The sequence below is a fragment of the Zosterops lateralis genome, assembly GCF_965231275.1.
Source record: "Zosterops lateralis genome assembly, chromosome: 4".
In the NCBI taxonomy this organism is placed as follows: Eukaryota; Metazoa; Chordata; class Aves; order Passeriformes; family Zosteropidae; genus Zosterops; species Zosterops lateralis.
Window position 1 is genome coordinate 52,591,488 of NC_139765.1, and position 25,970 is coordinate 52,617,457.

The 25,970-nt window shown below is 40.3% G+C and overlaps 1 protein-coding gene across 1 annotated transcript; it reads left to right on the forward strand.

Annotated features, from left to right (window-relative positions):
* Nucleotides 1–2,242: 2,242 nt before the first annotated feature.
* Nucleotides 2,243–25,217, forward strand: LOC310909124 (ADP-ribosylation factor-like protein 8B; the record flags this gene model as incomplete). Its single annotated transcript, XM_083860691.1, has 7 exons — nucleotides 2,243–2,431; nucleotides 7,027–7,107; nucleotides 15,565–15,638; nucleotides 16,011–16,104; nucleotides 18,517–18,584; nucleotides 21,930–22,000; nucleotides 24,682–25,217. 7 exons carry the CDS (start codon nucleotides 2,243–2,245, stop codon nucleotides 24,729–24,731), a joined length of 627 nt encoding a protein of 208 aa, XP_083716817.1. The 3' UTR covers nucleotides 24,732–25,217.
* Between the last annotated feature and the right edge of the window lie 753 nt (nucleotides 25,218–25,970).

The following is a 25,970-nucleotide window of genomic DNA, read 5'->3' on the forward strand; positions in this document are numbered from 1 at the left end:
AGAGACTACTCAATTTTATGTGAGTTGTCCCCCTTGCAGTAATCAGAACCGCTGCATTCGCAGAATTCACTCTCACAAATGACCTGTCTTTATTTCACACATCACCAGATGAGGGGAGAGGGGTGAAATTCTTATATTTATCAGTTTTAAAGCAGCCAAAAACATTTCACCTATTCACCCAAAATTCAGTAACTACTTTGGCCAAAAGAAGTTTTTAAAAATTGCAAGATAAATAGCAGAAAAATGGAAGATTAGTGATTTGCATGTGAATTATTTCCCAGTCCTTTTACCCATCCATCCAGAATAAACCAGTTCATCAACTTTTCCACCCATTTCCCCAGTGATTTCCCCCATTAGTTGTAGTGTAAATGGTAAACTGGCCAATACATCTGCGACTGCTGGTGAGGATGTACCTATTGAGCAGCCATCTGGCTGCTACTCAGAGACAAGTAAACCAGCAGAGTTCTGCTACACTCTCCCTCCATGCAGGATCTGACCTGGTTCCTTTTACTCTGACATCAATTTTCAAGAAACTTCAAGAGCTGTATCATGCTTTGAAACTGCGGAAGACACTATCACTGCCACAGTTTTAAGAGTGGCATTCAAAATTCTGACTCCACCCAAATTACCAATGATAGGAAACAGCATTAGGGGAAATGGACTACATGTAGCCAGAACAAAACCTGATGCTACTGGGAAAAAACAAAACAAAACAACAAAAAACCCCAACCTCCCCCCCTTCTTCTCTTGGAGACATGCCACTGAATATAAAATCTGGACGAAAGCAACCTGATTTAAGAAAAGCAATGAAAAATAATTCCCTAACATTACCATTGGGTGGCAGGGCCAGCTCCAGTGTCCAATTTCTTTTTGGATATGTGCAATTGAATTTACAAGAGTAATAACTCAGTACTTTTAGAATTACACTACAAATCATTTTAACTGTACCTAAAACCAGGCCATGAAAAACCATGAAGTTTTTCACCTCTACAGCTAGCCTACAACCAACTGCTCTTGAGAGTTATAAGATTTTGTGGTCCAACTGACATAAGCAGTAAAGTTTTGTCACAAATTGCATTCTCTAGATTGCTGAATTACGTGTCTAAAAAGACCCAGAAAACCAAATTTCAAAATGCTTTGATGACTGTGCCATGCTTCAATAGAAAAGGTATCCACACTAAACGTGTATGTGCCTTTACACCCGTATGAATGTCCTTCATCAACCAACGCCATCAGCACTGTAACCTTCCCAGAGTGTCCAATTTCAGTTGCATGTTCTGAGACTGGCAGATGGATGCAGAAGTGTCAGCCCCGTGTTTAAGGGTAAAACAAACTTTTCTCTAATACTCTATGGCGAGACTCTATGCTGAATGTTGCTAATTCAGTGCAGGCAGGAGATTCTTGTTGCCGTAGCATGTCTCATCATTGATCACAACACAAAAACACCATCACAAGCATCTTTTCAGGCAAGGAGTCATACTATGGGTGATTTTCCAAAAATTATCACAGGGGAAACAAAATACAACCATGGTAAGCCCTGGATCTGGAAGCCTGTCACTACACAATGAAGAATTCAAGCAGAGTTTCCTGGGGGCAGTGGGGCTCTCCCTAGGGGTGTGAGAGCTGCCATCACCAGACGTGATGAACCCACAAACTCGATGGTGTCAGGCAGCCCAAGCCCACCAGCTCTGGTAAGGCAGTGCTGCCAGCGGGGCCTCGGCCCCTGCTGCTGGCTGTGAGATGTTGTACAGCCCATTCACGGCTGCAGGTCTGTGCCGGGCCGCCCCATCCTCGCACACCCCACAGCAGCTGTTCCCGCACAGGATCCCGCGGTGTCCGCAGCCACCCGGCCGCTCCCGCCCCCGGGGCCGCGACCCCTCCGTGAGCGCTCAGGGCTGCCCGCCCCGGCCAGCACCGGCCCCTGCAGGGGCTGCCGCCGCTCCACGCCCTGCCCTGCCCTGCCCTGCCCTGCCCGGCCCATCCCGTCCCGTCCCGTCCCGTCCCGTCCCGTCCCGTCCCATCCCATCCCATCCCATCCCATCCCGGCCCGGCCCCGCCCCGCCGTGTCCGCAGCGAGTGGCGGCGGGCGAAGGGCGGCGGCGGCGCCGTCACGTGAGGCCCTGCCCTGCGCTCCGCTCCCGGCGCAGCCCCGTCACCGCCACCGCCACCGCCAGCCCGGCCCGAGCCCCGCCACCGCCGCCGCCTCTCCTCGCCTCTCCTGGTCTCGGCTCCCGGCGCTCCCATGCCCAGCAGCGAGGCGGTGCCGCTGGGGCTGGGCGCCTGCCGCAGGTCGGGGGCGCTGGGCGGGATGCTGTCGCTGGTGGCGCGGCTGCTGGAGTGGCTGCGCTCGCTCTTCTGGAAGGAGGAGATGGAGCTCACGCTGGTGGGGCTGCAGTACTCGGGCAAGACCACGCTGCTCACCGTGCTGGCGGTACGCGGCCCGGCCCGGGCAGGGCAGGGCAGGGCGGGGCGGTGCGGGGCCCAGCGGCGGGGCAGGGCCGCGGGGTGGGGCGGGCAGGGCAGGGCAGGGCCGCGGGGTGGGGCGGGCAGGGCCGCGGGGTGGGGCGGGCAGGGCAGGGCAGGGCCGCGGGGTGGGGCGGTCGCGGCCTCCCGGGGGGGCTGGAGGGGCCGCCCGGAGGGGCCGCCGCCTTTCCCCGGCAACAAGTGCGGGCTGTGCGGCCGCGGTGATGCCACCGCCTGCCCCGGGGTCCCCTGGGGATGCGATGGGATGCGGTGGGATGCAGAGGGAGGGAGGGGGAGCGGGCGGGAAGGAGCATGAGGCAGCTTTTGCATCGTTTGCAACCTCGAGAATTTCACAGCAGGAGGCTAAGAGGTGTGCGAAAGTGTTTTCTGAGGGAGGAAGGAGATGTCTCCTGGGTCTGGCTGCAAAGTGTGCCCATCTTGGAGCAGATTCACGGGCATGGGCTTTGCTGTGTGTTCAGGTTGGCTTTCCATGTTCAGTGTGTCTCAGAATAATGTGTTGTGCATCCCTCAAGGCCGCAGATTGCCCGTCACTAAATTCTCTCCTCCCATCGGTTGTAGCAATACTAGTGCCTCCCACAAATCCTCCATAGCCCTTCCCCAGCATTCAAGTCTGATTCCAGCATTCTGTTCCCCCTCTGGTGATGGCCTTGCAGCCTCTCTAATGCTGACACCTACCATGACATTTTTTCTTTTGTCACCAAGCTGAAATACATTCCTCGTTGTTTACTGTGCCTTCCAAACTGCATTGGGTCCTTCCTTTCCATCTAAGGATGGAAGTAAATATATATATATATATAGTTACATTTGCTTACTGCTAATCATGAGGCTTAGTTAAGCTTTTCTGCCAGGTGGTATCTCTTGTGAGGTGTGTCACAGCTTCAGTTGCTATGAGATGAAAATTTCTAGATGTTCTTCAGTCCTTATTGTGAAAAGCTAGTAGATGATGAATCAAAACCAGACTGGGAGGTGTGTGGGTTAAAGTCAGAGAGATTGAGGCAATGAAGACCTGAGTATATGATATTTGTTACTTTCTTTTGTATATGATTATGGATTAAGGTGAAAATAAGAGATTATGCATTAGTGTGAATGAAGAAGTGGAGAGCAGGAGAAAAAGGAATGGCAGTTGCCCAGTGAAAGTATGTTTGGGTGACATCAGCAATCAATGGAATATACCTGTAGCTGGCATTTTAGTTGGTTTGTCAGGCACTCAGGTAATCTTGCTAAGAGAGGCCTGGGTGCTTCCAATGTCCATTGGAAGGGTTTGTTTCCCAAGGGCAGGCCTTGCCAAGGAATGGGGAGAAGGTATGACAAATTACATTGCTTCTTGGGTTGTTTTCATGAACAGAGCAAAGAAGAACACAGCAGTTCAGAGACCTCAGTAGTGTGTGGTACCAGACCTTGTGTGTGTAACTGTTTGTCCACTCCCTTGTACTGTACCACCAATGGAATGGCATCGTAGGTGTTTGTGATGTTTTCTTCAACACCAGAGCACTGCTGTTACTGCAGGTCTGATTTTCCCTGCAAATGTTATTTCATAAGAGTATTCTACAAGGCATTCATGTTTTGTGACTTAGGGAGGGTCACACATTGCAGTTTTTGTAGATTTTGGATCTTCCAGTCTGAAGATGACATGCCATGATAATCACCAAAGAGAAGTGGTTGGAGAATTTTGAAAAAAAATCAGGATAAGACAATGAATAATAGTGTACTCTTGAATACTGTTGATATGGGAAGGGCAAACAGATTGGGAACTCTATGAATGTTTGTGAATACGTGGCTAGAGTGTGACAATGAAAATAGCTGTTGCAAAATAGTGGCTACTTAAAATGCAAGCTGCAGTGGATCAAGGAAGAACATTGGAAATTACAATTTTTTTCTCTTTGCAAGAGCATTCAGAGATCCTACCGTGCTAAGACTGAATAAACACCCTTTGAGACAGTCTCTGCTCTCAAGAGTTTGAGCCAAATTTAGTCCTTAGTTACCAGTGGAAACCTTGGATGAAGTCACTGCTTTGTACTGTCGACGTGCATTGATGTAATGGACTAGAATCTGGTCCATGGTTGTTGATATGGTAGAGGATAATGACAGTGTTCATTATCAGTTCAATATTCAGAAAATTTTAGAGGACGTTGCAAACTTCTTAGCATCAGTTATTTTTCATTTGTATTGGGAAGTAATCTGTTTTTTTTATTGAAATACGACAATAAAATTTTTTGCACTTCTTAAATATTCACAAAAATAGGCAATTTGTCATGTAAACCTTCCTTCGCAAACATAGTAGTAACAGACTTCATGGTGATCAGGTGGTTACAACACTTAAAATAGAGTAAACAAAGCTCTTGGACTCATGGGCAAATGATTGATCCTGTTTCTTTCTTTTCTTCACTGTGTGGGAAAATAAAAAGCTGTAGACATATTACTTTCTTTGTATCTGGTCCCATTCAACCACAATGGGGAATTTTTAGAGGAAAAGACTAAAGACCAATGAAAGACTAAAGACTAATTCTTTACATTCTCCCCCCAGTGCTAGAGCAGTTATGGTGGTTTGGTGTTTTATTTATTTTATTTTTGTCTTCCAGTTTAGTGTATTACATATGACGTATAATTTGCTGAGAAAAGTAGAATTCAGACTTTATGCAGCCTTCTGAGTCAACTGTTTGGTTTTCCAGGCCTTCCTGTCCTTGAGTAATGATGCTACATTTTCAGTGTTTATGTGTTCATATGTGTTTCTATGTCAGTCCTCCACAAATATAGGTGCTACATATTTTAACAAATTTGTATAATTATAGAATCATTAAGATTGAAAAAGAACTCCAAGATCAAGTCCAACATTTGACTGAACACCATCCTGTCAACTAAGCCATAGCACAAAGTGCCACATCCAGGCTGTTCTTGAACACTTCCAGGAGTGGTGACTCCACCTTTTTCCTGGGCAGACCAGTACCCAATACACAAGAGGTTGGCTTTGTCTACTACACCCAGTTAAAAACTTGTGTCAGTGCTGGGTATGTGTATCTGTATGAAACTTCAGGGGCTTTTGTCTTCACCTTTTTTTTTCCCTACTGCTGTTGACAAGTTACTGAAGCAGGGAAGAAGAGGGGAAAAAAAAGAGACAAAAGGTGGTGAAGATGTATAGTACATTAGTAATTTAGCAAGAAGATTCCCATAAGTAAGGTTGAACAAGGAACTGATGGAAGTTGTTTCTTGCCTGAAAGATCTAATTGCAAACTCCAAAATTTTGTGAGACAATCACATAACTGTCAAAACTTACACAGGTTTTAAAGCCCCAGATTGAAAATTTTTAACCTTATATTGTAAATCCAAACTGGAGGCAGTGTGTTCTCACTCCACCACAGAAAGGAAAGAGAAAAGTTTCAGAAATTGTACAGATCCCAGGAGCAGCCCTGGAGGGGTAGACTGAGACACATTGCTGTTCCAGTGCACCCTGAAACTCTGATCTTCCTGTTTGTCAGATGAGAGGGAACTGCTGGAACATTACTGCCTTGTTGATTTAATCATAATTTTCTTCCAAAAACCCCTAATGACTCAGGGCACATGGGTTGATGAGGTAAATATGGGCAGATAGATGCAGAAGGGCAGTGGCAGGTCCAGAAGGTGCTGCTTTCCTTGCTGGGTGACTGGAAAACCAGGATTGCTGTGTATTGCAGAGAGCACCTGGGCCTCTGTGGGCATAACAAAGTTACAAACTGCCTGTCTTACTGTACCTCCTGTTATCCAGGAGACACAACAGCTTGTTAATGATGCATTTTCAAAAGGAAGGATGATGAGTTACCTACTCAGATCTGAGTTTTGTCTTTATCATCAAAAGGTGTCTTCTGTAGTGTGTAGAAGTCTGTAGGATTCCTGTTGATAAGTGTGATAAGTGTCTCTGTTGTGAAAATACTTCTTGGAACTAGGAGAGGAGGCAGCATTTTTGTGCTGGGGGTTTATGTTCAGGGTTTATGGTGCACTGAGTTAGTACCTTATACTTTTCTTTCTTAATGACATTCTCTTAACTCTGCAGCAGGGTTCCTCTGCTGTCACCTGCACAGAAGAAACAAGTCTGGACATAGTACTCTCTGCATGGGTAGTCCTTCACTGTTTTTATATTTGGAGTTAAACTGGTGGCAACGGTAGTGAGAAACTACAGGAAAAAATCATGGTGTAGTCAGTTTTATAATATTTTGTCATATTCGGGGTAGGACTAGGTGACCTTTGAAGGTTTCTTTCAACTCAAATCATCCTACAATTCTGTATCTTGGCTGTGCTGCCAAAGGGTCAGATGAAGAATTATCTGAAGTCTCGTGGTGTCTGGGGTGATCTTTGTTGCTGAAGAGAATAAAAGATCATTTAAAGGGACTGAAATGAACAGTCTTCCTTGATGTGACAATGCAGTAATTGAAGTGCTGGCCAGTGCTCTTGCTGAAAATTAATGTTATATTTTACAGTATTGTAAAATAACATTTTTACTTTGCAAGTGAGAACCTTTCTCGTATGTATCAACTGTTTTATAATAAGTATAATTTTGGTTTTATATTCTAGTCGGGGCAGTTCACAGAAGACATGATTCCTACAGTTGGGTTCAATATGAGAAAAATAACCAAAGGGAATGTTACCATAAAGGTAAGTGTGCATATTTGAATTAATACAGAGTGAATAAATAATAGAGTAATTTTGACTGGAAATATGAAAGATGGGAAATTTCTTTTAAGATTATAGGGTCCTATATCTGTTTTTCTAGCTCCAGAATAAATTTTTTTAAAGCAATAGTAATATATTTGTCTGTTACATTAATCTGTTTGATTTCATTGTATTCCATCCCAGGCAGAAGCTTTGTTGCACTTTTTTGATTTAGGAAAGTCATAAAATGTGGAGATACTGCGGTAGCTGAGTTTACTCCTGGGGGTGTATCTATGTTCTCTCTTCCCTTTCTGCCCTCCTCCCAGCTGTAAGTGAAATCTGGAGCAACTTGACTCCTAACTTCAGTGTCTCAGTGGAGTGTGTGGTTTAGCTCAAATGTTAGCTATGCTGAAATAGAACATCTAGTTTAAGTTAGTTATCAGGGAACCACCTCTTAGAGCTATAGAGACACAAAGGCATCAAAATAGAGATAAATCACTCCAGTAGCATTAAGGCACTGTTTGTTGATTATGAAAGGAGCCTAGTTGATTAGTCTAGATGAAATTCACTACTTCTAGCTAAAATTAGGTCAAGGGAATCTAGTTGGGTTTTTTTTTACCTTGTATTTTCCCTCCTTTTCCATAATGTGTAAGTTCTTCTCTCCTTCAGTTCTCACTCAGTAGATACACTTCTCTGGTTTGGTATGACTCCTAAACCACTGATCAAATTCCAGAGATGCCACAGTCAATAAAAAAGTTACCACATTCAACCGTAGTTCATAAATAATCCACAGGAATAGGAATTTCCTTTTGTTTTCTGCGTTTTGCACAGAAGCAATGAAGCTGTGATTGACAGAGAGAAAGCATAGGCATAGTTGGAGGGCTGTACCATGCTGCTGCAGAATTGTCAGATGTAGAAGAGATTAGGTTGTGCAGAGAGGGTGTGGGTGAGGTTCTCTGGAACTGTGCTTTGTTTTACTCTTTGATCTCAAAAGTAATTTCATATATAGTTGCAATAATAGAATTTTTAAGAATAAGGAGATAATGCTGACGTAATTAATATGTTTATTAGTTTCAAAAGCAATAATTGGTTTGGATGCCAGTCTGCACAGGAAGATATCTCAACTTGTTCTCACAGTCTCTGCTACAACAGCATTCAGTGAAAGTAAGAGGTGTAGAGGAGAATGACTCTTACACATAGATGCTTATTTCCTTAAAAGTCTCTTAGGATAAACTACTTGTATGTCACTATTCCTGTATCTAGATTAAAATCTTACATGTTATTGCTAAATAAGGTTTCCAAATTTATTTTACTTTGAGAAAAATGACATCATCTGTTGATAAGTTGATGACTCAAGAATGATGAGGAGGTGCCTCTTGCTAGAATCCTTTTATGAACTATTTTCAGCCCAGTAACAAGGATTCAGAATTAAATTTTCTTTAACCTTTTTATCTGAACAAAACAGATAACCCTTCTCATACAAATATTAAGATATTTAACTGTCAGCTATTAAAATTCATGGATAAAGTGTTATTTTACTAAACCCATGAAATTCTTAAAACATGACAGAAATTATGTTTATGCCAAGCAAAGACCTGACACTGTGTGTGACCTTTTTCAAAGGTTTCAGGGACACTGAAAAACAGAATCAATTAAATTTACTATAAAATTGAAGCTGAGAAATCATCTGGGTCAAAAAGTGATCAAGTGAAAAATTAGCATTCTAGAAGTGTAAGATTGATCACTTTTGGAAATGTAAATTGTAAATCCAGCAATTAGGTGATATTAATCCTTTATCTGTTTATTGCTGTATTTTGGGGTATGCCACTAAGAAGGAAGTACTATGCTAGTGCAGTGTCACTGCTGGATTTCTTTGCTTCAGTTCCATCTGCGGATTCCATACAAATCCAGAAGGCACAAAGAACTGAAACCCATGGTCTTCTTTCCTTTCTTCTGATTTTGGCTGTCATTTCCAAAAGCCAATAGATTTACTCTCATTTTTAGTCTCTAATCTTAATATGTAAAAGTATGGTCACTGGCATGTGTGTGTGGATGAGTGTTCATCTGAACCACACTAAAAGAAAAGCACTTACTTACGCAAGCATAGGAAGATGCCAGTTTCAGATGTCCTTGAATTGAAGCTAAACCTGTTTAGAAATGTAAGGCTGTCAGCTTTAGCCATGAATTGTCAAATTTTGGCTTATCAATATGTTTAATAACCTGTCACCTATTATTTTCAAGAAGAGAAGGCAATAAAGGAAGGATTTTACCACACGGTATTTGAAATCTAGTCAGGCAGTTTATATTTTGAGGCTGTGGTTGAGGTACTGAAATACAGGATGATTTCTAGCATTGAAATATTTTATGTACTACAACTTAGGGATCTGCTAAAACTATGGTATTGGAGTTCATTACAAAACTGATGGCTATCTTTTTTTTCCCTGACAAAAATATCTGACTGAATCACTTAGAGATTTTAATTCCCAACAAATTTCACTGTTTGCTGAGTGATTTGATTTTGATGGCTTTTCTGTTTTTTGGATCTGGTTAGTATTAGCAGTCTTTTTGTTTTGGTGAGATTTACTATTCAACAGGCTAGACAGCAATTAATAAAATTTACTTTAACAAGCCAAATTGAAGAACCTCAGAAGACTTGAATTGTGCATTGCTATTTAAAGCGATTGGGAACCGCCAGCTAAGTAACCTTTAGTTCTTGCAGTGATGGTCTTAGAACAGCCTCAGTTAAAAGGCAAAAGGGCACACAAATATGTGCACATGCACAGGTAATGCCACAGATTCATTTCCCTTGCTCTTGCATTTGTTTTTCTTAAAATGCCAGGCAGATTCTGCACTTCCTGGCCAGTGTGGTCTGGAGGGAGTGGAGAGCAGGTGCTCAGGGGGCTGGAGCTGGTGGGGGGGGCTGTGGTCACCCCAGCTGTCACCACTAGATGCCGATGTCCCTCCACCACACCCTGCACAGCCTGGCTGCAGGAGAGCAAAGCTGAGCTTCTTGCTGCTTGCACTTTGCTCTGATGTGGCAGAGAGGCAGGAGAAGGATACCAGCTCTGTGCATTTCTCTGCCAGCTACCTTTGTTGCAGCATGCCTGCTCTGCACAGTAGCGTTTTCAGGTCTCTATGCATCCCCACAGAAGCAGAATCCTCCTGCTTTGTAACACTTCCTCCTACTATTCAGGTTATCTTACCTGTTGTATTGTCATTTCAAATGTCATGCAGTAATACAAGCCTCTGTGTGTACTCTGAAGGTAGCTCCAGCAGTATTTCAGCACATACTGGCTATTCTGTATGACTTAGATCATAACTCTGAAATGACTCTGAAAAAGCTATGCTGTGTCTGGACTGATTTCAAGTCAAAGCACTTATTTCTACAAAAAAAAAAAAAAAAAAAAAAAAAAAAAAAAAAGGATTTTTGCTGGATGTCCCAGTGTTTTATGATAGTTGTCTGTGAGAAAGAGCTGTACTGGTGGATTCAAAAGAGCTGTGATCCAAAGCAGGGAGCCCAGTTACTAGTGCTAAATCCCAGGGATTGTTTAGTGTTTTCATTAGTGACCAGGGTGGTGGGACACGGTGCACCTTCAACAAGTTTGCTGGTAGTACAAAACTGGGAAGAGTGGCTGGTGCAGCAGAGGGTTCTGCTGCCATCCAGGAAGATCTTGACAGGCTAGAGAAATGGACTGATAGGACCTTTAGGAAGTTAAGTACAAGGACTTTGCTTTTGTGTCCTGTTTAAAATCCACCTGTTGATCCTTCTAGCATCGTATTTTGTGTCTCTGATAAAATGGCAAATAGCCCCTGATCTCTTAGAAATAATCTCTCCCATTAAAATGCCTCTGTGCTTGTTGTCAGGAGTTGAAGATACTTTGTGAACATTTTGTGTTGCAAATCTGTTTCCAGTTCTTCAGTGAAAATGTTATGATTAAGTTATGAACATTAAGTTATGAAGTGCGTGTATAGCTTTTTTCTTATATCTGATGTGATTAAAATGCCCAACGGTATGTTTAAAAGTTGGACTTTATCAGCAGTAAGGAGGGAGAACAGAGTTCTTTAAAGGGCCAAGACTGATTTCAAAGAACATAGTGTTCTGAGAAATACTGCCTGCAAAAAATGTAACCACATTGCACATTTTTTTTTTTTGACTCCTAAGAGCAACTATGAAGGCATTTCCAATATATAGGATAATAAGTAGTAAGTATGCTAAGTTAGTAAGGTATTATAACTTCCAAATTAAGTTACATGGCTGGTAACTTGTTACCAGGTATTACAAGTTAGACTGTATAAATTTGTATATACAGGGTAACTTATAAAAAAGCTTAAGGTTATAAGGTGTTTATTTTTCTGTTTTTTAAGGAAAAAAGATGGATATTTTTGGTTGAAGATTCCAGTCTAGAATAGGTGATTGTTTAGGATTTGTCCTTCATGAGCTTGGCCAGGTTGTAAGTAACCCAGCCTGAACCGGTTGTCAGAACTTGGTGGGGAGCAGTGAGTGCTTTGAAGAATGGTTCACCAGCTAGGCAAGGTGAACAGACAGAATAATTTCCTGCTCTTGGTGCCCTCTGAGCACTTCAGTAGCCAAAGAGAAATTTTGGTCAGCTGGATTAAATGCCTAAATTTTAGATGATTGAAGTTGTCCCATGCTTTCCAGTTGCTCCCTATCATTACACACTGAGTTGGCTATGAGGACAATGGCTGCTTGCTGTGTATGTGTGGCCACATCTTAGGCTTCTCTCTCTACATTGTGGTGGTGGATGTTACTGGTGCTGCCTTATTCTGCCCAGATACTCCTCTCTGCTTAACAAATTCCTAACCTGTTTGTTTAGGTTGGGTTTTACGGCTGATACTTCCTGCATATTTCCAAGAGGAAAGATACATTTCCAAGTTCAAATATCTGTAGTGTTGGATTCATCTTGCATGTTAAGATGTCTGCATGTAAACAGCTCTGTGTCTGCAGTGAGGCTTAAACTCTTTTAATAACAGAGGAGCTGTAGTCAGTGTTGTCAAGCCTAGAGTGTAATGCAGTCATCCTAAACAAGATGTTACAGCTGATCAGCCTGAAAGGCTGTGTAGACTTTGCTGACTGCTGTGAGATTGTAGGTAGTGAACTCACACGCTGACATGAAAATACAAATTTCTCATTGTAATTTCTGTCCACAAGAAATCTTCTACTGTTCAAGTCTGAAAAAAAGCCATGTAACATGACGTCTAGAAAACCCTTTTTCTGCAACGTTCTCATGAACCGTTAAGCCTTCCTTCAATATGAGCTAATTTGAAGAAATGCAGCTAGAATGTTCATGAACCTTCCTGTAACTGAAAGCTTTCAAAAATCTTTGAACCTATTAATGTCCATTTTTGCTCGACTGTCATAATACAGCTCTGTGCAAAAGAAAAGGATCCGCTCCTTAAACAAAGCTAATAGCTACAGTCTTAGGATGGAGCCTTAGATCCTTCTGAAGAAATTGGAAAGAGATAAATCCAAAGTTTCCTCTTTGTGAAGAATTTGATATGTAGGTAAGTAGATGATAAACAGTGGTTCTGTCATGGTGATCTAGTTTGCAGATTAAAACATTGCACTAATTAACAACAGTGTCAACCTGCTGCAAGCACAATAAGAATTGCTGCACTATAGCAGTAGATAGGAACAAATAAAACAGTGGTGTATAAAATGCAGTACCTGCAAGATACGTGCCTTTGAGATTGAGCCTGAACAACAAAGCATTGAGATTTTAATCTCCTGTGAGGCAATGGTGCCGGGTATCAAAGAAACTTTTTCTCACTTTGGTCATTCTGTAAGCTTTTGCTGATTCTTAAAATCAGCTGGTGTTCTAGGGATAAAATTACCTCTTAAATATTATGAAACTTTTATTCCTGAGGAGCTAGTAAAAGCCATGGGAGAAATTTGAAGACCAGCCTCTTTTTAAAAACAATCCAACAAAGTAAACTTCTTTTTTATAGCTATCTGTATGTTCAGCTGTTAAGGTTTAGTCTCCTGCCTATCCCCATTCATACCCAGATCATATTTTTTATCTGTGTGTTAAATACTGGGATGCAAAAATAATTGACATACAAAACATGCAAGGCTCATGCAAGAAAACTTCTTTAACACTAAGACCTCTCCCCATTCCGTCCTGGGTGCCTCTTGTATTCTCACAGTTCTGTCTGTTCAGTCGTGTACTGTGAAAATGGTTTGGTGCAGCAATTTGTGTTTTGAATTAAGGACTTAGCTCTTTCCTTGTCTATTCAATATAATAGAGTATTAGAAAGTTACTATTAAAACCGTTTTGATTTCAAAGAGAAAGAGCTGAGGATTTTTTTTCATTTCATGCACTTACTTTTTCCATATTTCAGATAATTCTTACTATATTGATGTAAACTTGGTTCCAAAGCATTATCAAAAACACCTAGTCTATATTGTGTCCTTCATGTTGTACTTTAATGAATAGCTGTAAGGCTGATTAGGGAAAGTGACTGGAAATTACTTATCTTTCCATTGTTTCAAGGTGCCTTTTTCTCCTAATGAGAGTAATCTTGTTCTGCAGTGCAATTTAATACCGTAAGATATAGTATATCATCAAGCAAGGACAAAATCAGTCTTTTAGTCTTGTATTATTTATTTTGCGATTAGTCCAGACTACATCATCTTGTAGATTTTCATGGCTATCAGCATTCCAAAAATCTAATCTGACTACTAGCCTGCCTTTCCCTTTTTTTTTTTTTTTTTTTTTTTTCCCCTCTGGTCTACCAAGAAAATAATTTAGCTTCTTTTTCAAGACACACAGATGTGCACCAGATGGCTTTCGATAGTTTCAATGTCTTGATGAGTTATTGGAGTAATTAGTGTTGGTCTAAGTTTTGTCACCTGACCATAATGCTGAACTGTGTACTCATCACGTTCAGGCTTTTACAGTAAAAAGGTTTATTTTACTAAGACCTTTGATACAGTGCTTCAAATGTCAGTACAGATAATAATTGATGCTTCATGGTCAGAAGCTCTTTCATGTGTAAAATTTTTGATCTTATTCAGGGGATCAAAAGGCGCTGTACATTTAGATGATACAATAATTTTATGTTGGAAGGAGTGGTAAGATATCAATCAGGGAATGATTTTAATGGTGAATTGGGAAATATTTCTTTTTAAAATATGAATATAAGATATTGAAAATGATACAGAAATTGATACATAAATATGATTTACACACTGTGAAATTAAAAATATAGTGGACATTAATTGAAAAAGGCCTTATTCCATGGGTCTGTGAAGTCTCACTCTTTTGTGCAAAGCTTTGTTGCCACAGCAGGCTTAATTTGGATTTATAGTGTAAATGTGAGGACAACTCTTAAAAATTTTTGTTTCTGTATATATTGCTTCCAAATTTAGTTTCTTCTGTGATATATATGCTTCCTAGATCTGGTATACAGTATATAATATTTTGATAGCAAAATCTGCTTAAAATAAGAAATGACTACTTCTCTTTGTCCTTGGCAGAGGAACAGATCCATTACTTTTATTTTTCAGTATTCATCACTGTCTTAATCTCTGTCACTCGTAACACAGCTGTCTTTGGATGTAGCTGTAGCAGATACATTATCAGGAAGCTCTGATCTGCATGATGTAGATATGTTACCTGGTGTTTTGACCAGAGAAACAGTTTTGAAACAAGGTGTTGTCATCCACCAAAAATACCTTTTTTTTTTTTTGTAAGTAAAGCAGAATACATAACTCCTGTAAAGGAAAATAGTGTGTTAATGTTTTGTCAAATAGGTATTCCATGGGATTGCTGGACACTAATAGCATGTGTAAGGGGTTTGAGCTTTTATAACATCATAACCAGAATTTGAACTTTCTTTCTTCAAGAAAAACTGCTTAATCACTTCAGGCCTACTTATACTACTGTTTTGTTTCTGGTTCTGTTTAATTATCCGTGTATCTTTTAAAGCACATTTGTTGAACCAATGGCAGAGCTGTGGAGGTATTGGAGTATCATCCCTTATGTGGATTCAGTCTGCTCTCCAACCAACTCTTTGTTTATATACTATCGCTCTTTATCCTGTTGAAGATCTGGTGGATTCTTAACTCAGGTCTCACTAGCCACATTAAAAACTACCCTGCATAACTGTTTCATACAATGATGATACTCATTTTTATTTTGAGACTCTGTATTTGCAATAATTCACTTCCATAGCTGAGTAAGACTTTTCTTTTAGTGAGTGGGAAAGGGTAGCATTCTCCAGAAGAACATTTGGAGCTTTTGGTGTCAAAGGCCTGACTTATTCTGTGAATGTTCTTGTCCCCGTCCATTAGCTGGAAGGTGCCAAGAAGACCTTTTAATAAAATTTTGGAATTGGCAATATGACCTGCATGCTGCATATAAGAGTTAATTTGTTCTGTTGTGTTAGGACTATGTAGTTAAAGACCATTTTTGGGCTGGAGTGTTCTTACCTTTTCAGGTGTGGGACATTGGAGGACAACCAAGGTTTCGAAGTATGTGGGAGCGTTATTGCAGAGGAGTCAATGCAGTTGTGTAAGTTTTCTTTTGTATGTTTTGTATAGAAAATGTACTTTGCAATATATATTATAAAATTAGGTATTACATTATATTATATATAAATAAAATAGATTTTTTTTTCCTGTCCACCTCCATCACATAAGAAGTCTCAATACAGTTAAAGTAGTGTGTTATGCATGTGCAGCAACCCACGTAAGTATAAGTAATTGCATATTCCAGGCCATTTTTTCCCACAGGATGTATTTAACTGTCTTCCTATATCAATAAGTGCAGGGTTTATACAACTTTGCTCTTGTCAACATCAACACGTTTGTCACATTTCAGATGTTTTAATGCAAATTTGTGCAGGTAATGGTCAATACCATAAATAACTATTCTTTGTTGCAGTTACATGGTGGATGCAGCAGACTTAGAAAAAGTGGAAGCCTCAAAGAATGAGCTACACAGTTTGATAGATAAGCCACAATTGCATGGAATTCCTGTAAGTATTTTTATTATTATTCTTACCTGAATAATACTAATGTGGCTTAAATCCTCATGAGTTGGTTCCTCTGGTCTCTTAAAAATACTAGGGTATATATGATGCAGCCTTGATACCTTGAGCACTCTTAGAAAAATTGCTGTGATCTTTTTTCATAGTACTCAGCAACTTACGAGTGCTGGATTATGTTTGTACATTTTCTTGTCTAAAGGTCAGAATGGATTTCAGAAAAAATGTATTTTCACATGTGGCATTATCAGACAGTAATTACTTCCAGTCAGTCCCTTGTTGGCTGGGTTTCAGCCAGTGACCCAGGTATGTTTCTGGCAGTATCTTAAGGCATATGAGATCAATCTTTCTGCAGGTTGGCAGACAGTAACATCAAATAGTAACATCCTCTGCCTCCAAAAATTGTGTGGGAGTTTGAATTTTTATGTGTCCTGACTTTTTCTTGACTTGGTATTTCAAACTAAATTGTGTGGAAAAATGCAAATATGCATCTGTTCTCCAGTTGGAAGTGTCAAAGCATAGTGTATTCAGCTGAAATTCTAATGAGGAATATGAAGATGGAGACTAATGTTGTTTATTTAAATGTAATCTGCCGATTTAGGAATCCATCAGGTTATCATTGGTCTTTATGTTGACACCAATAAGCAAGAGTTCATACCTTGATTATAAGAAAGAAAACGTATTATATACAAATGAGGAAGAAGTTGCTCACAACTTGGTGGCTTTTCCTTGGCCCCTTTTTTGTAAGTAGTTATTTGGACACTTGGCCACTACAAGTAATCAAAGTTACCTGAGGGTGAGTAGACAGTGTAGGACTTAAAGAACTCAGTTGAAGTGTGTCAAAAGCACTGTCAAAGCCACAGAAAGAACTTCCCATAAGATAAGCCACCACTTCAGGAACATGAGATAAGCACAGATGCTACAGTAGGCAGGAGCTAATTCCAGGCCTAATGGAGCCGAAAGTTTATTTACCATCTGGATGTGCCACCCATCTGAATGTTGCCACCATAGCTAACTGTGGGAAAGGAAGTGGTTGTACACTTGCCATCAGTTATGGGAATGGCATCTACACCCCATGGATATCTGGGACTTGGTCTGTATAAAAATGTTACCTCCAGTGTACAGTCAGTCTCCCCTCCCTCTCCCTCCTCTCATCCCACAATTCTCAAAGCAAAGTTTTTCAAGTGATTCTCCATCTTTTTTATAAAGGTTGGTATTGTGTTTTTATATGTTAGTTATCTATTGAACAAATCCTACAGAAATCTACAGTTATGCTGTTTATGGGGAGTGATATTGCCTGTCCTTTGCACTTCACATGCTTTTTTGCTTCTCAACTTTTTCTTACTGAAATGATTGGTCTCTCATATCTTCAGTAGTACTTAATTAAGTTCCTTGCCTTTTATATGTTACAATATCACATTCCAAATGCCCAGCCTGACCCGCAGGGTAATTTTCAAGGTGCAGTGACGTATGTTTTACTTACTTTTAGTTCATATGGAGTCATCAGTATTGAACTTCCTTCAATTTATTATGCTCAGGATTTGGCACTATAGATTTTAGAGCAACTTTATTTATCTGGACTGCAAGTAATGAGTTTAATATGTTTGAGATTCATAGGATATAATGGGACAATCTTGACTAGAATTGTAGCACATCTGGAAAACAATAATGCAATCATAACTAGAAAAACCTCCCATTGTTTACTTTATCTTAGAATGTGCTCAACCTATTTATCTGGCCTTCATTAATACTTGAAGCCTTAAATAGGAACTCTGAAGTTCCAGCATCTATTTGGTAAATTTTCTGCATTTCTTGGGCTTAATTCCTCATGGCTGCCTTTCAGATTTCTACCATGGATGTTCAAATTGGAGAGAGAGGTGCTTAGGTGATACTTGGTTCAGAGGCTGAGCTATTCACTGCATCAGTGTCAGGAAGCAGGGGAGCAAAAAAATGTAGAGAGAATTTTGTCTGAATCTTTAGGACCAGCCTCTCTCTGCCGCTGAGGCCCTACTTTCCATTAATATCAGTCTGTGCCTCTGAATTGAATATCTTTCTGTAGCTTGAGTGCATCTGATGTGTGCTCTCTTCCACATTACTTTGCATTTATTCTGACACCATCCTATAATGCCATCCAGAATGGAGAGATTCACTTCCAGAGGAGACTTCTGATACCAAGGCACCCAGAAATAATTTGGTCTAGTTTTCAGAGGGTATACATCCAGCATCTCTTCCTGACTGGGAGGATTTCCATGATGTTCCTACAGTCATTGGTCATTTTAAATATGTCCTCTGTTGCATTCTAAATAGCTGCAAGATCTAGAATAATGCCAACAAAAAGTTACAGACAAAAAATAAACTTTCATTGCTCCTGGATTTAATATGCATATGAATTATTTCTTTCAGGTGTTAGTTCTTGGAAATAAACGAGACCTCCCAGGTGCCCTGGATGAGAAGCAGTTAATTGAGAAGTTGTAAGTAGCTGGCTTTTGTAAAAAGCTGAGACACTGTAAAGTTTTATATGTAAGTCAAAATTATTGGTAGTCTATGGTAATAACTAGCTATAAAAGATGCTATTTTACATTCTCAGGTATTCCACTTCAAGCTCTGCTGTCACCTGATGTAGTGATCTAGGCTGGTAACTGCCTCCAGTAGATTTGAATCTCTCTTGATTGTTGTTTGGTAGTGTAAAATTATTTCAGATAATCCTGTTTTCCCATCACTGAGGATAGAACTGCTATGGATAGTGGAAGGGTCATTTTGACTTCTCTCCGTACAATGCAGTGTCAGTTTAATGCTTGAATGGCATCAGAACAGAACCATATCAATCTAGTGTTGGTAAATTTAAGAAAGTGATGTAGTTTTGCCGTATATCCAAAACATAACTTACGGATTACTGAAACCAGCAAACTGATGCACAGCAAACATAATTGTAAAGAAAATACACAATTTTGTAAAAGTGACCAGTATAGCACTAAATTTGTAAAATAGGACTCACAAGTCATGTAATTTTAGTTAGTAGAAAGTAAATGAAGTTTTGATATAGTAAGGATGGTCCAAAGTCTGGGCTACTAAACTGAGACTCACAGAATGGCTGAGGTTGGAAGAAATCTTGAGGTTATGTACCTCCTCAAACAGAGTCTTTCCCCTTGGAGCTTATGGCTCTGGACTATGTCCAGGCAGCTTTTGAACATCTCCAAGGATGGAGACTTTGCAGTCTCTCTGGGCAACCTTTGCAAGTGTTCAGTCACTCTCAGAGGTAAAAAGTGTTTCTGTGTGTTCATAGAGAGCTTCCTGTGTCTCAATTCATGGCCATTGCTTCTTGGCCCATCACTGGGCTACGTCTTCTTTACAGGCTCCCTTCAGATTTTTGTACACATTAATAAGAAGTTCCCTAAGCCTTTTCTTCTCTAAGCTAAACAGTCCCAGCTCTTCAGCCTTTCTTAGTATGTGGGTTGCTCTAGTTTCTTAATTATTTTAGTTGTCCTTTATTGGGTTCTATCTTGTAGATTCATATCATAGATTCATTTTGCTCTTGTACTGATGGTCCACAGCTGGTCACGTACAGCCCTACTGATGCTGAGTAAAAGGGAAGGATCACCTCCTTCAGCCTGCTGGCAGCACTCCTAGTGCACCCCAGAATACTATTAGCGTTTTTACCACACTTCTTGATGGTGTTCAACCTGGTGACCCACCAAGATCCCCAGGTTCTTTTCCTGCAAAGCTGCTTTTCCAGACCGTTGACATTCGATGTCCTGGTGCCTGGGGTTGTTCCCCCCCAGGTGCAGGACTTAGCACTTCCCCTTGTTGAACTGCATGAGGTCACTGCCAGCCCTTTTCTCCAGCCTGTGAGGGTCCTTCCAGCTTGTGGAGGTCCCACTGGGTTGCAGCATGACTCTCTGGTGTATCAGCCACTCCTCCCTATTTTCTGTCATCCAACAAATTTGTGCTTTGCCCCCATCATTTGCAACAAATGAAGATGTAGAACAGATTGGTCCCAGTATTGGTTCTGGTGTACACTGGTAGTCACTGGGTTCCAGCTTGCCTTCATGCCACTAATCATCCAGTGTTCAGCCAGTTGTCAGTGCTCCTCACCATTTGCCCAGCCAACCCATACTTCCTCAGCTTGTCTGTGGGGATGTTATGGAAAGCACTGTCAAAGCCTTGCTCAAGTCAAGATGCACAGTATCTGTTGCTCTCCCGTCATTCACCAAACTGTAGATTTCATTGCAGAAGGTTATTGAGTTGGTCAAGTGTGATTTCCCTTGTGTGAATCCCTGCTGACTTCCTTGTCACCTCCTTGTCTGTCACATGCCTGGGAATAGTTTCCAGGATTAGTTGCATCATTGCCTTCCCAGGAATCATGGTGGGGCTGACTGTCATGAACTTCCCTGGGTCCTCCTTTTTCTGAAGAGGGACATTGGCCTTCCTCTCTTCTTAGGCACCTCTCCCGGTCGACATGATTGTTCAAAGTGGCCTCACAATGACATCGGCCAGTTTATTTATCACTCGTAGGTACATCCCACCAGGGCTGATGATCTTCTCTATGTCAAGTTTGCTTATTTATTCCCTGATCTGATCCTCTTCCATCAAGAGTACAACTTCTTTGCTCTTAACTTATTTGTGCTCTCTGGAGCCCGGGGTTTCTGAAGGCTGATCTTGCTAGCAAAGGCAGCATTTTCATGTCGTGTGTAACCAGGTCCCCTGTCTCATCAAGCAATGGGCACACTTTTTTTTCTTCTATTTGTCACTTTCTAGTTTTCTTTGACATCTCTCATGAGGTCTAACTTCAGCAGGGCTTTGGCTGACCCGCCAGTGTCTCTGCATTCTTGGGCAATGTTTCTTTATTCCTCACAGGTTACCTCTCTCTGCCTTGACCTTCTGTATGCTTCCTTTTTATTACTGGGCTTTGCCAAGAGCTTATTGTTCATCCATTCAATGTCTTGTCTTTTTTTCCAAGCTTGTTAGGATAGATTATTTTTAAGTTTGGAGATGAACTTTGAATATTAACCAGCTTTAAGTCATTCCTTGTTACCGGGCCTAACTACATGGGGTTTTTCCAAACAGATCCCTGAAGAGGCCAAGTCTGCTCTCCTGAAGTCCAGGGAGGTCCCTGTTTAGTTCTCTTCTTTACTAGAATCTCTTATTTGGTCTTCAGACTTCTCAGTGCCTTCACTTCCCAGCTGCTTCAGGAAAATGTTTTGTGCATGTCTGTGTCACTTGTATGATGATAAATAAATGAAAAAATAACGAAGTGTGTTCAGAAGCTCTGGGGCCAGAGGGGGGGGTGAGTTGGAGAATTCTCAGAAAGAAGTTAATTAAGAATCAGTTTCTTCCAAAATGTAGAGGCATCCTTTCAGTGGGAGTCAGATCTGATATCTTAAATATGATACAGTAAACATCCTGAAGATAAATGGTGTGATCATTTGAGTACTGTTATTTTATTATGATTTACTGAAGAAAAACCCTCAGAATTCTAAGGGAAAAGGGTAAAAGGTGAATGATAAGACATGGGCAATATTTGGTTGCAAACATAAAACATTATTTTTAGCTTATGGATTTCTGTGGTTTTATTTCTCACAACTGCACTGACCTAATGAGAAATTCAAATTTTTGTGAAATGACTTTATAACCTTTTAATCCTTATAATTTAAGAAATGTGTGGTTTTCTGTGTGCAGTGGCATATTTTAAGAATTTAACATCTGTGAATAGAATTGAACCCACTGTGTAAAAAAGCAGAAAACATAGAATTTAATGGAAATTTCTGTTTTCAGTGTTTGTGAGGTTATAAGAGCACTTATCATTTTTGTTTCTGTAGAAACCTTTCAGCTATTCAAGACAGAGAAATCTGTTGCTATTCTATTTCCTGTAAAGAGAAGGATAACATAGGTAAGCGGCTTCTGGCGTCATCAGTATATGCTTTTTATGTTGGATCATATCAGGATTGAACATCTACCTCCACTGTATTATTGTAGATCTCAATTTACATTGAAAGATATTTTGCAAATATTGTATGCGACTGTATTTGTTTTAACATAGAATTATGTGTAATTAAAAAGAAACAACTTGTAGAAATACTTAGTTCTATGAGAAGTTAATTTGACAGGGACCTTGGAAAAGCATATTTAAAGCCTGGAGTAACTGAATCCTTTACAAGAAACCTGTGTTACTTTTGAAAAAACAGTAGCTGTGTATGAAGACCTTCCAGTTGTTAGGTAATCCTAAAAACATTTTGGTGGCTTACTCCATACACAGTTTTATTTGGTAAGCAGGTTTTATGTGTATGTGGCTGTTGTTTGAACTGAGGGATGGGTGCTTTTTTCCAAGTGGCAATACGGTGTGTATCCTGTAGTCATTGAAGATCTATGCCCACAAACTTGTCTTCCATCTGCCTTTGCTTTTGCCTTTCCCTCTTTCTCCTATCTTCCACTTTCTTATCCCTTTTCTCTGTCATGTTCTTCCATTCCCTTCCCTCCACAGGGCAGGAGGAAGAAAGGATAGGTTGAGCTAGCAGCAGCAGTAATTGTCTGGGGGCATGATACCTCTGCCACCCGTCTCTGCATACTGCAGAGACAAGTGGTGCTGGATGGGATGGGATCTAGCCTGGCTGGATATTTATATCTGCTACATGAGGAAGCCAGACTTGATAGAAGAGCTGGGCAGCTCTGTAGGGCTCAGCTGAGTGAGAAACTGTGAGAGTGGGAATGGGAAGAAAGCCACTTTCTCTCAGCAGCAGGGGAAAAGAGAGAACCAGATTGTGGAGATGGCGAGGAGACTGTACCATGGCACCTGGACTTCAGTGAGCTGGGGCAGATTTCAGCTCTGTGCAGAGATGTGTTGGGCAGTGAGGGCTTCTCCTGGAAGTGGTGTAGCTGACTTGGTTATGTTAGTTTGAAGGAGACCAGAACCATGTTTGCTGCAGCTTGGGGTGCAACTGTTATCTCTGGGTGAGTGAGATGCACAGAAGGTGCTGCTACACTGGGGAAGATTAGACTTCAGGAGATAAGGACTGCAGAAGACAACAGAGGATAATCTCAGTAGTTGAAGGACATTGAATGTTACCAAGGTTTTCAAAAGGCTGTGCTCGATCCTCTGCAAATTGGCAAGGTTGCAGTGGAGATGGTTAAAATAGGATTGTGACTGGAAACTAGTGAAACCAGCTTAGTTTCTGAAAGAATCATGGAGAAAATAGATTTCGATCCCAGTCCATTTATCTGGATGCTCTGGAGGAGAAAAGCATGCAACAAAAAAGCATGCTAAAATTTGCATGAAAGAATGATCATTAATGCAGAACAGTTAGATCAGTTACTTGTGAAAGTTCTGGGAGTAGTGATGAAAAAACCTCAAATCCTAACTGAGACTTGGTCAGGTATCTTAGAGTGTAACATTGTGCCTCGAAAGACTAGGCAGGTCCTTGAATATTTGCCAAAACAAAATAAGAAATGGGAGCACACTGTGTATAGCATTTGGGACTGTGTGGGCATTGGTGGACCACCATGTGCCATATTTTGAGGAAGACTTTGAGAAAAGAGGTTGGGCAAGAAGCTAGGGAGGCCGAAGGGCTGGAAAGTACCATTTGTAATGAAGGCTGTTATGCTAGCTTATTAAATTGATGAAACTAGTAGTCTTTTCAGGAGAAGACTGGGAGCTCTCTTCTTCCTTTCTGTTTTTGACTGATGCCAGTGCAGTTGAGTGAGGTGATACTGTTTTTTCAGTGTGAACTGCAGCCTAGTTAACTGGTCTCATCAGGAGGTGTAGGTGTAAGGCTGCCAGTTACTGTGTCCTGAGAGACTGTGGAAGATAATTATATAGTTACTAGCTTTGATATAAGTTCAATGGGTTGCTTTTTTCTGAAGTCTCAATGCCTAAGCTGGTCTGCAGGGATATTCATGGAGTGCTGTCTTGAACTTAAGACAAATATGGCAACAAATTTCAATTTGAGGGCTAGAGCTGCTGCTGCCCCCTGACATCCTTCCTGCCTTCCTGACAGATGTTACTGCCTTGAGGCAAAAACATCTAATCTGCTCATGAATCAGTTTGTGAGCTGCTGCAGTTTTCAGCTCAATGCATTGGATTGCATCAGGAGGGGTGCCAATTTCAGCTATCAAATTTTAGTCCAATGTTGCATGACTTTCAGAGACCTTGGACTCCTACAACCTACCTAAATAGCTTCTTAATGTATTGTCAGATGTTTGCTCTTCTGTTTGTGTATTTGCCTTTTTTCTCACACAGCATTTCATTCTAGTCTAGATTTTACAGTTTGTTTTATGGTCATCTTAAATCTTTGCTTTTTCAGCAGTTCCTTATCTATGGCTTAGAGAACTTGATGTCAGTCATCATATTTCAAGAATACAAAATGCACATGATTTAAAAACATACAAAAAATAACTGGAAAAGGGCCACCTGGAGGCTGAAGTTCTTAAATTATGCGTGAATGAGCACCTGTGGTTTCTGGGTTTTGTGTAGTTGGGGTTTGTGTGTTTATATTAACCTACTGGTGTTGTGTTGTGCTTCTACAGTCTGCAAATAGGCTGTTGAGTTTTTTTGTTTTGTTTCTTCTATCCTGGCAGACATAACATTACAATGGCTAATTCAGCACTCCAAATCAAGAAACTGTTGAAGAAAGTTTTGCTGAAGATAACTCTTCCCCAATCACTTTGACTCCTATCAGCTATACACACTGAAAAGATAAGGAATGCAACTGTCTACTACCAGGACTCACTGTGGTCATATTTGTTAACAGAAGTAAATCTGACTTGTAACTTGTCTATCTATTTTATCTATTTTGAGTCTTTTTTTTTTTTTTTTTTTTTTTTAATCCAGGTATTTGTCTGCCTAAGTGACATTCTTGAATGCCTTAATACAAGACTGGAAGAAATCAATAATTTTTTGAGCTGTAATGTTTTGAGTTTATGCATGCAAATTGTCAAATACATACTATTTTTTTTCTAATTTGAAACTGAATAAATTGTGCAGTGGAAACAAATGACTGGTTTTTTTGAATGTAGCATATAATTATTCACATGATGTCTTCCCTCCAAACACATGCAGTTAAGTACTAATAATCAATTAAAACTATAATTAAGAGCTTCTTATTTGAACAAAATCCTAATATTCAGAACACTTTCACATGCTCTTGAGAAAAGTTATTGACAAAGTTATGTATCTGTAGTTACTTAGTTCTTCCAGTCACCGATGGGAATTATTCATATGAATATTCTTTTGGAATTAAAAAATAAAACATTCTAGACAATTTTGTCCTTCTTTATAGGGAAAGGAAAGAATCTGGAATTGTAGTGGATATTTTCCTTTCTTAAACATAGAGTGAAGTAGAGAACAGGTGAGATCATGTGCATCTTCTCTGACATTATTAACACCCAAATTTATGGATTTCATAAGCATTTTTACTGTAAATGAAATGATGTTTGTGAACTGCTTTGTCTATTCCTGAATCTTTAGATTTTTCACATATACAACAGAAAAAAGCTGGGATCTGAAGTAGGATTAGTCCTTTGGAAAGAGGTTAAAGAAGCAATTCATTTTTTAAATTTTGATGCTTCACTAACATCTTAAAGATACCTTCTTCCAAGTGCTTCACTTAAAAAGCACTCTGATGAGAGCTTTTCTGTGAGTATGGAAATTCTATTACACATGAAAAGTTCATGTCAGAAACAGTAGACACTGGCCAAGTGTTTCAAGGACACTCGAAGATTTAAGAAGGAGTTCAGGCATGGTTCTAAAGATGCTGTAAATCAATCAGTTGCTGTAGTATTGAAAGGGCTGTAAGTAATTTATGCACTTCTTGCACTTAAGTACATGAACTATAGAAATAGCAACATTTTTTGTCACTTCTATTTGA